The sequence below is a fragment of the Strix aluco genome, chromosome 16 (assembly GCF_031877795.1).
Source record: "Strix aluco isolate bStrAlu1 chromosome 16, bStrAlu1.hap1, whole genome shotgun sequence".
Taxonomy (NCBI): domain Eukaryota; kingdom Metazoa; phylum Chordata; class Aves; order Strigiformes; family Strigidae; genus Strix; species Strix aluco.
Window position 1 is genome coordinate 11,884,200 of NC_133946.1, and position 13,597 is coordinate 11,897,796.

The window sequence follows — 13,597 nt, forward strand, 5'->3', positions numbered from 1 at the left end:
ATACCTGATTTCAGGGAGGATCGAACAGTGCCTAGGTTGATGCTGATACGAAGACTGACTCCTTGGTGCCAATAAAGGGAATCTGACTATTTAATGAATACCATTAAATGCAAGCAATTGTCCTTTTCTGCTGTTTCTAATGCTCAGATACAGGCTTAATTAAATCTATTCCAATATCACTCGATTAGGCTGACTTTTTAAAATGTTTATAGGTTAGTGTCACCTGCCTGTATCCTCTTTCAGCTTTAGACATGCAGCTTCTTATGTGAACATGTGTTCCTTCAGACTGCAAAATTGCTTAATTCCTCAAAAACCTGACGCAAGCCTGCTGCAGGTCGCTTGAAGCTGAAATACAAGAGTACAAAGGTGTGGTAACCCTTCTGCTAAAAATGGAATGGGAAAACTGAAAATCAAGATTTAGTTTGCGGGACAACTCGGGAAGCCGGCACATGGCTGAAGGGGCTCTCTGGACGGTGCTGCTCGTCTCGTATTGGTTCCTTACTAAATACTTAGAGGCTGTGTAGCAGCACGCTCCTGCTCATGGTGTGGTTGGGAAGCCTGGGATGTCCTCAGTGGGTGCCTGGGTGAGTGCACAGCCCCTGCGGCTGCGGCTCTGGGGGAAGGCAGTCGGCAGTTGTCTCCATTTCTTCTGGCTTTGATGCTTCCTCCCCGCCTTTCCACAGAGAGCTCTTGAGATGTATTGCTTGGAGGAGCCATCCTCCTCCTGAGGCTGACATGCCTTGGGCATTCGCAGGAAAAATTCCCTCTTACTCTAAATCAGGGCAGGACTATTTCTGGCATGTTCCACCTGGCAGGGAAAGTCCAGATGTGCTGAAGGTGTCCGGTCTGCCAGCAGCTTCATTAGAGTGCTGGGTGGTAGTTTGCTCAGCCATGCCTTCAGCGAGGCGGTTCCTGTTGGGGTGCAGATTCTTATCTCTCTATTTTAGTAATTTGTGTTGGTTTTGAACAGTGACTTGACATAGCATCTAGATGAAAAGTCAAGAATGACATACAGATGAGTAATTCGTTTTCCTCCCATAAACATATTTTTAGGGTTTCTCTGCCAAACGGGATGGTTTGGTTGTTTAATGTCCACAACGTTTATAAAATGCAACTGTAGGGAATGACAACAGCAGTGAGTAGCCAGGTTCTAACCTGCATAGGGATTTGCATGTATTTAATTTATTAATGTTGGCAGATCTCTGCTTAATAGACCAAGTTTACTTTTCACATGAGTAGGTGGACTTTTTGTTTTTCTTTTGTCTAATTGTTTCAGAAAACGACAATGAAACAGCCTGCCTGTATCAACATGCAAGCAGTCAAATACCTGGGATTTATTTCTGCTGTATGCCCCAGACCAGCATTCAGATCAGCTTTAGTAGATTTGATGAGAATTTGTAACGTGTTAGAAACAGCATCGGTGTAACAGGGCACGTACTTGGGCTGGGAGCTGGGCGAAACAGCTTTCTGGCCATACCCTGGTTTTCCCAGCTGCTGTGGCATTTGCCGTCACCGCCTTGCTTTTAATTACTATCGTGTTGTATGGCTTAATATTAAACCACATCTCATTGCATCCTGTTTCTTAATTGGCTTAACTGGCCATCACCCAAAAAGACTCTACTGTGTATAGAAACAAGCTTCCCCAAATATTTCCTAATTGGCAGTTGGTGCTTTGTGAGGAGACGGGTCCCTCTCGGCGATATTAATAGATGTTTTCTTCTGTTCATTCCCAGGATTGGACATTGATCCTATGACGCATGCCCGGAAGAAACAACTTTTCCTTCTGAAACATCCAGCTGGTTCTGCTGGCCAAGCTTCATCACCAACAGGCAGCAGGAGGATGGACAGGACCGACGCAGAGTGTGGCGAGCAGAGAGACGGGGACGCCACCGAGGCTCCAAACTGTCCGAGTGGGTTTGTGGGGACAAACAAAAGCAAGAATTTGCACGAAGTGCGAAAGACGTACCCACTGCGGAGACGGCTGCTCCCCTCGGTGAACAAAAAGACCTGCAAAGTGCTCCTCACCAGGCTGGAGGATGTGGCTGGATCTCTGTCGAAACAGACCCAGAGCTGTAAAAAAAAAGACCTTCCCAGTTGGATGGAGGGTTTGGGACCTGCTTTGTTCTCCGAACAAGTTCAGCCTGTGGGAGCAGGGAAGAGTGATTCATCTGGGGAAAAGTGCACAATAACTTATCCAGGGACAGAGCAAGACCTTGATACTGCTCCTTCAGAGCCCAGGAAACGCAGGCTGGCCTCGCTGAACGCGGAGGCAGTGAACAACCTGCTTTTTGAACGGGACGATGGCTTATTATCCAGCAGGCGTTTTCGGAGGGACTCCATTAAAGCTGGTGGAGACTGTACCGTTAAGAGCTTGCATTGCAAAGCTGGTGACAACTGGACCGCGCTGGAAAAAACAGCTGTGAAAACAGGTAAAGGAAAAAACCGGCATGAGCCCAGTCAGAAATGCAATAGCTGTGACCATTCACTGGATGAGGTCTTTGATGATGGGACAAAGAGGGAGGATGGTGCCATCTCCTATCATCCCACCCCAAAGAGACTGGCCAGCCTGAACGCCGTGGCCTTCCTGAAGCTGACCCATGAGAAAGACCAACCTCTGAAGCCGAGGAGTAAATCGGACGGAGAGGGCAAGTCCGAGAACCACTGTTCAAAATCTACGCTCAAATGGGCCAAGGCCGGCAGGAAGAATTGTGTCAAATCCAAGAAGGAAATGGCTAGCGTAAAAATGGAAGGTCAGCACAGCTGGCGAGGACTTACTCTAGGAGCTTTTGGGAAAGGAGAGCAGCAGGACTCCTCTAGGCTCTACGGGACAGCAGAACCTGTCCCTTACGAGTCGCTGTCTAGCTCCTACGCTAGCACAGAGGGTTTCTACCACAGACTGCCTTTGCTTATGGGTGGACAAGCTTCCATGAAGCCGGAGTATGGAAGACCGGGAGAGAAATCCCCAACCCCCAAACAGGAATTTCATCAGCCTTCCTTTCCCGTGCAGCAGTTCCCTCCCTTGCCCGTGCCCGGAAATCACACGGATTGTGGATGTCTCTATGAATCCTCGGATCTGACTCCGCTGAACGGGTTTTACGTTTATTATGGCCAAAGTGGATACAGTGGCTACTCTCACTGCTCCGTTTACCCCAAGGATGAGCTTTCACAATCCGCTACCTGCGAGGGGCTCTTGGTATCGCCCGGTTCCTTGCCATCAGGTGCTCACTTCCAGCCACTCCACTGGTGTAACTCTCCGTACTGTTGCGGAGAAGGAACGGCAATTAACAGTTACAGCGTCTGTGGAGTCGTGCACGTGCCAGAGGGCAGGATTAGCAGCGTGCACACAGGACGGAACAGCTACCCCTACAAAATGCCTTTTGCAGCAGGTAAGGTGCAAAGTGCGAGCAAATCTTGTTCAGCGTTCCTAGGAGCAGAGGGCTGGTTCAGCACGGTGGCTAACGAACGTATCTCGTTGCCAGGAGGCAAGCTCCCTCTGCGCGTGGTGCCTCTCGGCTTGGCAGCCAGTCTGCGGCTCAGAAAGGATCTGCGTTTCACCTCCCCCCATTTCTAGCCCTGAGGGTTTTTTCCCACTGAAAGGTCTTATTGCTGTGGAAAGCATAGAATCGGTGAAAGGATTTGGGCAGTGAGAAGGTGACTCATGACTTGTCATGCTGGAGCTAACCGCTTAGCTTTGATCTGTGTAAAACGAGTGGTTTTTAGTTCCTACATGCTCTGCGAGGCTTCTCGCCGTCCTGCTGTGCCGCTCTGAGCGGAGGGTCAGAAGCGCATTGGGCTGAGTTACTCTGTTCCCAAAAGCTCACTCTGGGGACTGAGGCATCCTTGCAGAGCGGAGCGGCGTGAGGAAGCAGGCATCGCCTTGGTCGTTAGACTCTCACTGATGCGGGCAGTATGGGGATTGCAGTCTTCTAAGATTTTATACATCAGATCTGGCTGTGTAACGATTCAGTTGAGTCTGCTGTTAGGACAGATGCTTGAATTTCACTGCAGTGCTATAAGCGCTGGGGACGGTGTTAGTTTGAGCGGTGGTCCCTTTGCCCTTAAATCATGTCTGAAAATGAGAACGGGTGACTGTGCAAGAGGTGATGTAGTTATTTGCCTGGTTATCTTCTGTCCTCTGTCTGTTTTTCAGGCTTTGTCCTCCAATGTGCTTTATCTTGGAGCTTTGCCTTTGCTATTGAAAAATATCTTTTGAAATATTTAAAACTGGCTTGTGTGGGGGTTATCAGACACCAGTACTTTGTGTAAAAGCCATCCAGCTAGACAGTGCTGCCGTCTGCAAACGGCTCGCTCTATAGACGAGGCTGCTTCTTCAGCTGTTGGGAGTGTAAACATCTCTCAGTTAGCCACGTGTTCGAGTCAAAAGGAGGCACGACTTACCCACTTAAACCAGATTTTCAGGTAGGTGGATGAAGTTTTGGTTCAGAGGCTTTGTCATCTTCCGTTGTAAGAAGCTGCTGAAACTCGGGAGCATTTGGTTGAAGTATAATTTCCGTTTTCCCTAAATATCCCTGCTGTCATGGTGCCGCTTCCTACAGCAGCAGCTAGACAGTGTTTGCTAGTGGCTTCGTGCTCTTTAAAGTCGAACGCTTGCAAGACAACTAGCTCAGCAGTGTGTTCTTGTCTGACAGATTTCTGTGTAGTGCCCTGAGGTCATGTCAGTCTACTTTGTTCCTGACATTTTGCATGCTGGTGCCTCTGACTTTGTGCAACCAGAAGGATGCAGGGCGGTGCAAACAGAGGGGTTTTCGGAGTTCAGCCCTCCCTGTGAACTCAGTAATTTCTTTTGGTGCTGGCCAGGGCCGTAGTGGTTCCAGGGGCACGTATTTACTAGCGGTGTGTCACCCCACTGCTAAGGTCTTCCTTGGTGTGGTTTCCTTCCTGTGAGCAACTTTGATTTAAAAGCCTTCAACACTGGAATAATTTAGACTTTGTTTTGTGGATCGAAGCGTATAAGGAGGTCTCCTAGAATATGAACAGGTATTTACGCTTAGGCATGGCTATGTGTGTGCACCTCTGAAGTCTCATCCTTCCCTGAAGTGGGTTATTTTACTGAATTGAGATGTTCGTCTGGAAATACCCGTGTGTGGTGCAAACGGGGAGATTGGGCCGCAGTCTCGGGCGGTCGTGGCCTGCCGTACGCAGGAGGGAGGCACTGCTTTCCCCGTCCCACCGGTGGTCTGCCGCCTGCCCTTTGAAAGTGGGGCGGTGGGGGCTAGGCAGGACGGGCTGCAAGAGATGCTGTAGCACCAGCTACAGGAGGGGCTGGAAGGGGGCTGCAACCAAGTAAGGAGTCACAGGGACACCAGCAAGACCAGCTCTGCACTGCTTCCCTGAACTTTAGTAGATACTTCTGTGAAGCTTCATCCTGCTTTAGTTCAAGCTTGAAAACTGCTTTTGTAAGCAAAATACTCAAGGGGTGATTCACTGCTGTGTGGTCCTGGGCCTGCCAAGGCCAGGCAGGATACCTGAACTGGCATCCTGATGGCGTGGCTCGCTGCGGCGTTTGCTGCTCGGGGTCGGTAGTGATGGCCCATAGCAGCCCTCACGCTTGCGGTTCAGCGATGGCTTTATTGCAGCCCTCTTAGGGAGGGTCAAGTGGGAGACAGGAGGCAATAATTTCCTGTTATTGCAAGGGGATCTCAGCAGTTATTCAGCCAGAGCTTGGTGACTTCAGATGTTTTTTCACTTTTAGATTTTTTTTTTTCAGCTCTGCAACAGTGCAATCCCACAGGTCTGCTAGGACATGCTCCAGTCTGGAGGCATCTCCTGGAGGTTGCCTGAAGCTGCCCTTTTTGTTGCCCCAAAAAAGGACACTTTCTGATTTAGGAACTAGGGGTATGTTGTATTTTGGTCTGGAAGCTTTCTTCCTGCTGACGGGAGGTAATTGAAACGCGACATGCTCTTCTGCCAGACACGCTGGCCTGGGTTGAGGGCCTGTTTTGTGCTGGGATGCTTTGGAGAGGCAGCCTCAGCTGACTCCTAACCTGTCGTGGTTAACGCTTCTGCTTTAGGGACGCGGTTTCGCTGAAGGCAGCAGTGTATATCATCTTAACGTAGTTTTGTTCCACGTTGTTTCATATATCTGGAGTTAATTTGGAGAATCTTCTCAATTTTCCCTGATTAGTAGAATTTGGCTTTTTGAAAGAAGCTGGCTGCTTCTGCTAGTGTGGCTTAATCCTTCCCATCATTTTGATAAGCCTTTTATTTCTTTTATACATATTGACAGGCTGGAACTGCTTTGGACACTGGCCAACCTTATGTGTATTATTGGCTGGCATTACTTTGGGGGATTTCAGATGGGTTTGTTGTAGTGCAGTGTCATCGGCAGCAACACATTGGAGCATCGCAGGCGTAGAAATATCTTTGCAGTTAGAATCCAGCGACAGTGCAAAATGAAATTACAATGTGAAGTGTCTTTACTGCTATAATGCAATAAAGGGAATTTCAAGGGAAAGTGGTGGTAGTTTGGGACAGTTTTGATTGTGTAGCCGTCTTCTATTTCAAATGAGATACATGTCTCTTCTCTTCCTTTCTGCTAGAAGGCTGCAAGTCTCTGGACCAGCTGAACCTCACAATCCCCGTGGCAGGGCACCCCGCCTCACCTGCCCACCCGCTCTCAGGATGTCCTGTACCCAGCGTGCCACCGGCTGCAGAGCCCGTTCCTCATCTGCAGACCCCCAACTCTGATCCTCAGACCATGGCCCGAGAATGTCCACAGAGCTCCAAGCCTCCCAGCGGTTCCAAATCTGGCCTCCGAAACACGACGGGCTGTCTCCACGCCTCCGACAGCAAGGCAGCGGGAGGCCATTCCCACCCAAAGCAGCAGCGCATCAGCAGGCGGAGAGCTACCAATGGCTGGATACCCGTCGGCACAGCCTGCGAGAAGGCCGTCTACGTTGTGGTAGGTGTTGGGAGGGCTGGTTTTCACGTGTGTATGGCTGTACCTGTTTGTGCATCTTCAGGGTTCTCAGTTCATGAAGACTTGAGAGCGTTTTGGGTCTCGCTTCAAGGCGGGATGGTCATTAGATGCCATCTAGAATCATTTCTTGGACAAGCAAATGGTACCTTTGGGCTGGGCTTTGAGGCCGAGCTGCTGTTGGCTTTGTTTTTCTCATGCGCCCTGGTATTACCTTGCACAGCATGACAGGTGGCTTGGAAAGGAAGTAAAACCTGCTACTCCTGTGCTAGCATCAGCTGAAATGCCACAATGATGAACAAGTCTGGCTTCGGCGTTTGCAAGGGTGGCACCTGCGAGTCCACCCTACAGAGAGATCGTCCTCCGGCCTCTTCCTCCTGGGTCAGGGCAAACCTGTTTGAAGAAGGTTTTAGCCTTGTTAGAAGGAGCAGTTGTCTAAAGGTGGCTCTTGTAAGGTGGTGGCTCTTGTGATGGTGTCTGTAGCCCAGCGGGGATCTCCCAGAGAGCAAGAAGGACCGAGACAGTATCCTGGCTCCCAGATGGAATTTTTCTAGCACCTGATATCGCCCTTGTAACTTATCTCCTGTTACGGCCAGTCACTCCTTCAAGGATTTCTTGTTTGTACTTCCCCATTTGTTGCGTTCAGGGGCAGAGACTGGCTCCTGCAAGATAGATTTCCTGCCAGAAAATTTAATTAACTACAGTAAAGTCCACTTCAGATGAGAGAGAAAGCAATATCCTTCATGTTATTAAAACATAAGAGCTGTGGGCTTGAAAGGTGGGCCCACGTGGTGCCTGGGAAGGCGTGATGAGGCGTTGGACTGCATGTAGGAAATGTGAGCAGTGAGGAGAGTGGTGGTGCGAGCAGACTCGTCTGTGCTGTGGCTTGGGGTGACCTCGAGCTGCTGAGAGCGTTGTCCAGGACGGGTTTCAGAGCTTCGGCTCTCGGGGCTGCGTACAGGTGCTGAGGGCTGCACAAGGATGAAGCCTGTGAAAGCCAGAGACGGGCCCCTTGCAGCCGTTGCTCAGACTTTGACACTTGGAAAGGAGCAGCACACCCTTAATCTCCTTAAGTCCTGGCGAGTAATGCTTCCGACTTTGCCTGGGCAGTCTGGCAGGAGGGTTAAACCCATCCTGCTCAGGCATTCTGAAATGAATTTTTAGAGCAAAAATTAAAAAATAAAACCACAAGTTTGTAGTCCAAAACGGGATCATTTTGTAATGTTAGAGGGCACGAAGGAAATGTTAGCAATCTTGGTAAGGAATGCTTTATGCCTGCCTGCTGCTCCCTGCCCCCTTCATGTGAAATGTTTCATGTTTTATTTGTTTTCTTAACAATGTTTATGTCACATAGCATTCAAAATATGCCTAGTTTTCTGTGCCTTTGAATGTGAAGGAAATGTACACCTACAGGTAGGCAAATGGTGATTTTTCTGAAGGCTGGGTTTTTTTTGCATGCAGAATTGGAGGAGTAATTGGTTTTTAATTTGAAATAAGGGTATCAATTGCAGAAATACATGCTTTTGTGAGACTTGCTGTCTCCCACCGGTGAGCTGCTCCTTACTGCCAGCACTATGTAGGAGAAATAGTCGTGTTTTGCCTCTTGCTTTATTTGAAAATGATGGCCATGTGTAACCTGTGAGTGCTTGGATAATATTTCTCAGTGAACTTTCTTTACCTATGAATGCCCTACCCACAGAAAAAGTAATTTGTTGGACCTGATCTTTGTTGTTATAAACCGACCTGGTGGGGATAGAGACACCACGAGTGGTCTTATGCTGTATGAATTCCCTCCGAGATCTCTTGGAGTGGAAGCACTTAAGCTCTGAGTAGGCTTAGGCAAGCTTTTAGTTTGCAGCAGGACCAAAGGAGTCTTGGATTGGGGTAGCAAACAATAAACTAACTCTTTGCCCACACTCAGGCTGCTTTATTTTTTGTATGTGTTGTAATGGTACAGAATGAACCAGAGCCGGCCGTTCGCAAGAGCTATCAGGCTGTGGAGAGAGACGGGGAGATCATCCGGGTACGTGATACTGTCCTCTTGAAATCGGGACCCCGGAAGAAATCTATGCCATACGTTGCGAAGATATCAGCACTGTGGGAAGACCCCAAAACAGGTACTGTGCCAAAAGAGTGTGTATTGCTGCTGCGCTTGACAGATGAGGGTGAGCTGGAACCGGGGAAACAATGGATCTCAGGAGAGCGGCGAGCTTGTTAGGGTACTCCACTGCTGCCAGCCTGGGTGGTGAAGAGGGAGAGATTAGCTCCATGGCTTTCGTTTAGACTGTTCCAGGAACTGAAATGCTCTTTAATCACTAGCCTGGGACTGGTAATCAAAATCTTCCTGGTCGTGAAAGCACATAATATCTGCCAAGTGCCCATCTTAGCAATGATCTCCTTTATTATTTCATTGCCGCAGACATCTCGGGAGCTGCTGTTTACTCAGATGCTCCATCCAACATCTGGGCTGGGAGCTGGTGTGCAGTAGAAGCTCTTGATGGGACCCCAGTAGAAGGGGTGATTGGAGTAGCGGGGTTTTGAGGTTTTGATGTTAAGGTCCCATGTCTGCCTAGCGATACCTGAGCCAGGGAAGCCATGCCAAATATTGTAAAGTACAGGTCTTGCTTAAAAGTTTTTTTAAAAAAAAAAGTCATGTGTAAAAGAAGTGATCAGCGTGTGGTGAGGCCCATCTTGGTGGTGTCATCCTGCAACAGCAATGCTGGCCATTAACCCAGGAGTTAATGCTGGAAGTACTGAGCTTTGGATGAGCATCTTTCCCAGCTCCTGCTCTGAACGGATACTTTTTTTCAGATGGAAACATTTGATTTTTGTAGCTCTTTCTTTTTTTTGTGCCTGACCTCTTCGTGATGATGTAACACAAGTAGAAGGGGGTGAAGGTGTAATGGAATAGCAACGTGACTGACTTCATACAGCTTCTTGCTGTAACAAAAGGACACCTAGTTCAGCATGAAATATTTATCACAGCACAGCTGCCTCTACGTGAGCGCTATGGGAATGAAAGGGATGAAGCAGGAGGAGGACACTGGATGTTAGTGGGAAAACGCTACGAGAAAACGGAGGCTTGATGTATTTTAATAAATGTTGTTGCAGGGGAGCTGATGATGAGCCTCCTGTGGTATTACAGACCGGAGCACACTCAGGGAGGCCGCAATCCCAGTATGCACCAGGTGAGCCCATCCCACTGCGAAACCCGGGGCAAGGGTCTCCTGCTGCCTCTGTATTTCTGCAGGAACTGGGGGAATTAGCCTGAGTATCTCCTGGCATTCCTGGGTGGCCTCAAACTCCAGGGGCTGAGCTTCTGTTCTGAGCTAAATGGAGCTGTCTCTTGGCTGTGGTGCAGCTGTTGCCAGATGTGTTGAGTGGTGGTGTCCTATGGATGGGCTTTTCCCCAGTTTATTGTCATGTGTAGAACCTCTGGGCTGTAGAAGCTGCCGCGTTCTTTACGTGGCTGCCTCTAAGTTTTAATGTTCCTCCCTTTAATCTGAGAAAATCCTGTGCATTAAGTAAAAAGTTGTTTTTACTGTTGCCTTAGGAGTAAAGAAGAGTGAGTTTATACTGAATCAAGATCAGACACTTTTCCAAAAAGGGCATTCTAATTCACCCAGAAATGTGGAGCTTGGTGCAAAAGCTCCTGCTGCAATTCCACAGGACACTGGAATCCCGATATCATAGGGTGCCTTTTTTATCATAAATCCCTTAATCTGCTTCTTAAACTCCAGAAACTTGTTTGTTTTTGTGCAGAAGCGTGGATGCATCATCCTTCCCCTGTATAGATTTATGATGAGAATTAAAGACTGACTCAAGGATGTTGTGCCAGTATAATAGAGTTCACTTTTTAAAAGGAAAAACGTGTGAATCATTATGTCTTCACGCCTTGCTCTGCTTTGCATGGGCTTGTGTTGGGTGACAGAACAAGCTGGTTTTAAATTGAGAATGGAGGATTTACTGCTGTTTTCAACCCACCAAAATACTTTGTGTCTCTTCCCTTTTTTCACTTTTTTTTTTAAATAAAAGGGAAGGGAGGGGATGAGAGCAGGGCTGGGGAACAGCCAAGGAATTGTACCTGCCTGACTTGCAGGGCACAGATGAGTTTCTAAACCAAAATGTGGTTCCTTATAGTTTTCTGGTCCATAGACAAAGCATGACTCTATCCAGTTGTGTTTTAGTGTAGCGAGAGTGCCCGTAGTCTGGCCAGGAGGAATTAAGCCAATTTTTTGCACACCTGCTTAATTACACAAGACTTCAAATGAGAGTGCTGTTTGGGCTGAGTAGCTGGATCGGGCTTGCCAAAGATGACTCAGATAGTTTTGATTTAAGGAGCAGACCAAAACCCCAACGTGCAGAAGAGAGGTGTGGCATTTTCAGTTTCTCTGACTAAGCCTGTCCCCAAACGGTGACCCTTTCCTGAGTCTTCACTTCCAGCCTGCCTCCTCGGGGCTGTGAGCAGAAACAAAGCCTGCAGGTAACGCTTCCAGACTTGTGCAGAGCATCCTATTTGCAGAGATCATCTTTGCTGATCTAACCACACCTGAAATTCTTTCAAATGGCTCTGTCTGGGTTGCCCCATATCTAACCAATCCTGCCTGCTGCAGAGCCAAGTTTCCTAAATTACCCTGGGAAAAAAGGCTATTGCTGCTTCCCTCACTAAACCAGCCTTTTGAATGGAATTGGGATGAGGAAGGGTTGGAAGAGAGGAGATTCCTTTAGCTTTGATACAGAGGTGGATTAGAAAGACTGGTCGTAGGGTTGTAGTAAAGACAGCAAAGTGGTATTTAAGTTCCACTTCAGACCTTAGCGATACAAATGAATCGGAAGGGTTTCCAGCACAGGAAAGGGGAAATGAGTGAAGCCCATCCCTGGGAGCTCGGAGGATTGTGTGGACCTGCCTGCAGCAGCGTTGCTAGCTGGGTTTGCTGGATGCGCTCTGGAGGCTCCTTCCACGTGGAGTCTGCATAGAGTCAGACTTTGGGGAAGCTGGAGCAAAGGCACCTCTCGCAGGGGCTTTTCTGTGCCTCTGCAGCACCTTCTCTGAGGGACTCGGCCTTCCTTCCTCTTACCTGACTCGTTGTCGTTCCCAGGCCTCGCAATAGCACTTTCAAAAGGCTGCCTGTATTTTTTTCCAGTGCAGCATTGCAAAAGCTCGTCTCCCAGGACACACTTCAGCGGTGGCCACAAGCTGTCAGCCCTGGGAGGAAAGAGGAGGCTGAGTTGGGGTAGCTGGAGGCGGCCTGACTGCTCAAGTGTTTTTGTAACGCTGGCAGTGTGTGTGGGACTCGGAGTGCTGGCCTCACAAAGTGTGCTGGGCCGCGCGAAATGATGGGAGAGCTCTTAGTGCTTTGCTCACATGTTGCTGGATAAGATTCTGGTGCACATTATACATGGGTCCCAAAACACCTGGAAGGAGTGGAGACCTCATGGCCCTCTACAACTCCCTGAAAGGAGGGTGCAGAGAGCTGGAGATGAGTCTCTTGACCCAAGGAACAAGTGACAGGACAAGAGGGAATGGCTTCAAGCTGCGCCAGGGCAGGGTCAGACTGGCTCTTAGGAAGTATTTCTTTGCAGAAGGGGTTGTTGGGCGTTGGAATGGGCTGCCCAGGGCAGGGGTGGAGTCCCCATCCCTGGAGGGGTTGAAGAGTGGGGTTGACCCAGCGCTGAGGGATCTGGTGGAGTTGAGAACGGTCAGGGTGAGGTTCATGGTGGGACTGGATGATCTTCAAGGGCTTTTCCAACCCAGATGATTCTATGATTCTGGTGTCTGGATTACATGAAGTCTTGGCTCTGAAGAGTATCTGCTATGAGCATGCTTTGATAGATTTCCCTTTAAGGTGGTGGGTGAAGGTGTGGGGCTGGCCCTACCTCCCTGGGGCTCCTGGCCAGCCGGGTGACCGCATCCTTCCTTCTCTCACAGAATGAGATCTTTGCATCCCGGCATCAGGACGAGAACAGCGTTGCCTGCATAGAGGAGAAGTGCTATGTGCTGACCTTCGCAGAGTACTGCAGGTAGGTGGTGCTCTGAACTCGCTGCTGTGCCCCAGACCTTCAGCTTACTCCAGCTTTTGCCTCTCTTCCCACTCCCAACCATCGCCCAGCAGAACTGTCCCAGCCCTACAGACACTAGCCTACCAGGAGCTGGATGAATTACACTCACCCTACCTACGAGTTTGGTCTGAGGGTGCTGCTTCTGCTCCAGATTCCTTACAAGTCTGTTTTATGTCATATATATGCGTTAAGGGGCTCACAAATGTTTGTGCTCAGACCTGGGTACTACAGCACGTGAAGAACAGTGCAGGAAAATCTGTACTTGAGCTAAAAACTAAGCAGGGCTCTGTCTGCCCTGTGGCCCAGAGGCCATAGCTAGCCGAGAAGCCTGCTGATCCACTTGTGTCAGCGCTGCTGCCAGATCTCTGAGCATGGCTCTGCGTGTTCGGGCAGCAGCAGCAGCACTCGAAGTAGCGACTGAGGCTTTTCGTGTCAGGCTCTTGCTTATGGAACTGAAACTTTGTCAGCAAGAACTTGCAGGTATCCGTCTTCGAGACTGCCGTCCCTTGGTGGGTGGGTGTGCAGGGCAGCGTGGAAGTAGGGGTTGAACGGACACACAAATCCAGAATGCAGAACAGGGCTTTAAGTCTCTTCGGTTTT

The 13,597-nt window shown here is 49.1% G+C and overlaps 1 protein-coding gene across 1 annotated transcript in view; it reads left to right on the forward strand.

The window, feature by feature from the left end:
- The window catches only part of BAHD1 (bromo adjacent homology domain containing 1), a 40,596-nt gene that overhangs the window by 22,953 nt on the left and 4,046 nt on the right, over nt 1-13,597 (forward strand). The window contains exons 2-6 of the mRNA XM_074842377.1: nt 1,734-3,386; nt 6,561-6,922; nt 8,895-9,054; nt 10,049-10,125; nt 12,867-12,958. Of these exons, the coding sequence (XP_074698478.1) occupies nt 1,751-3,386; nt 6,561-6,922; nt 8,895-9,054; nt 10,049-10,125; nt 12,867-12,958 (2,327 nt within the window). The 5' untranslated portion in view covers nt 1,734-1,750. The remainder of the gene's footprint in view (nt 1-1,733; nt 3,387-6,560; nt 6,923-8,894; nt 9,055-10,048; nt 10,126-12,866; nt 12,959-13,597) is intronic.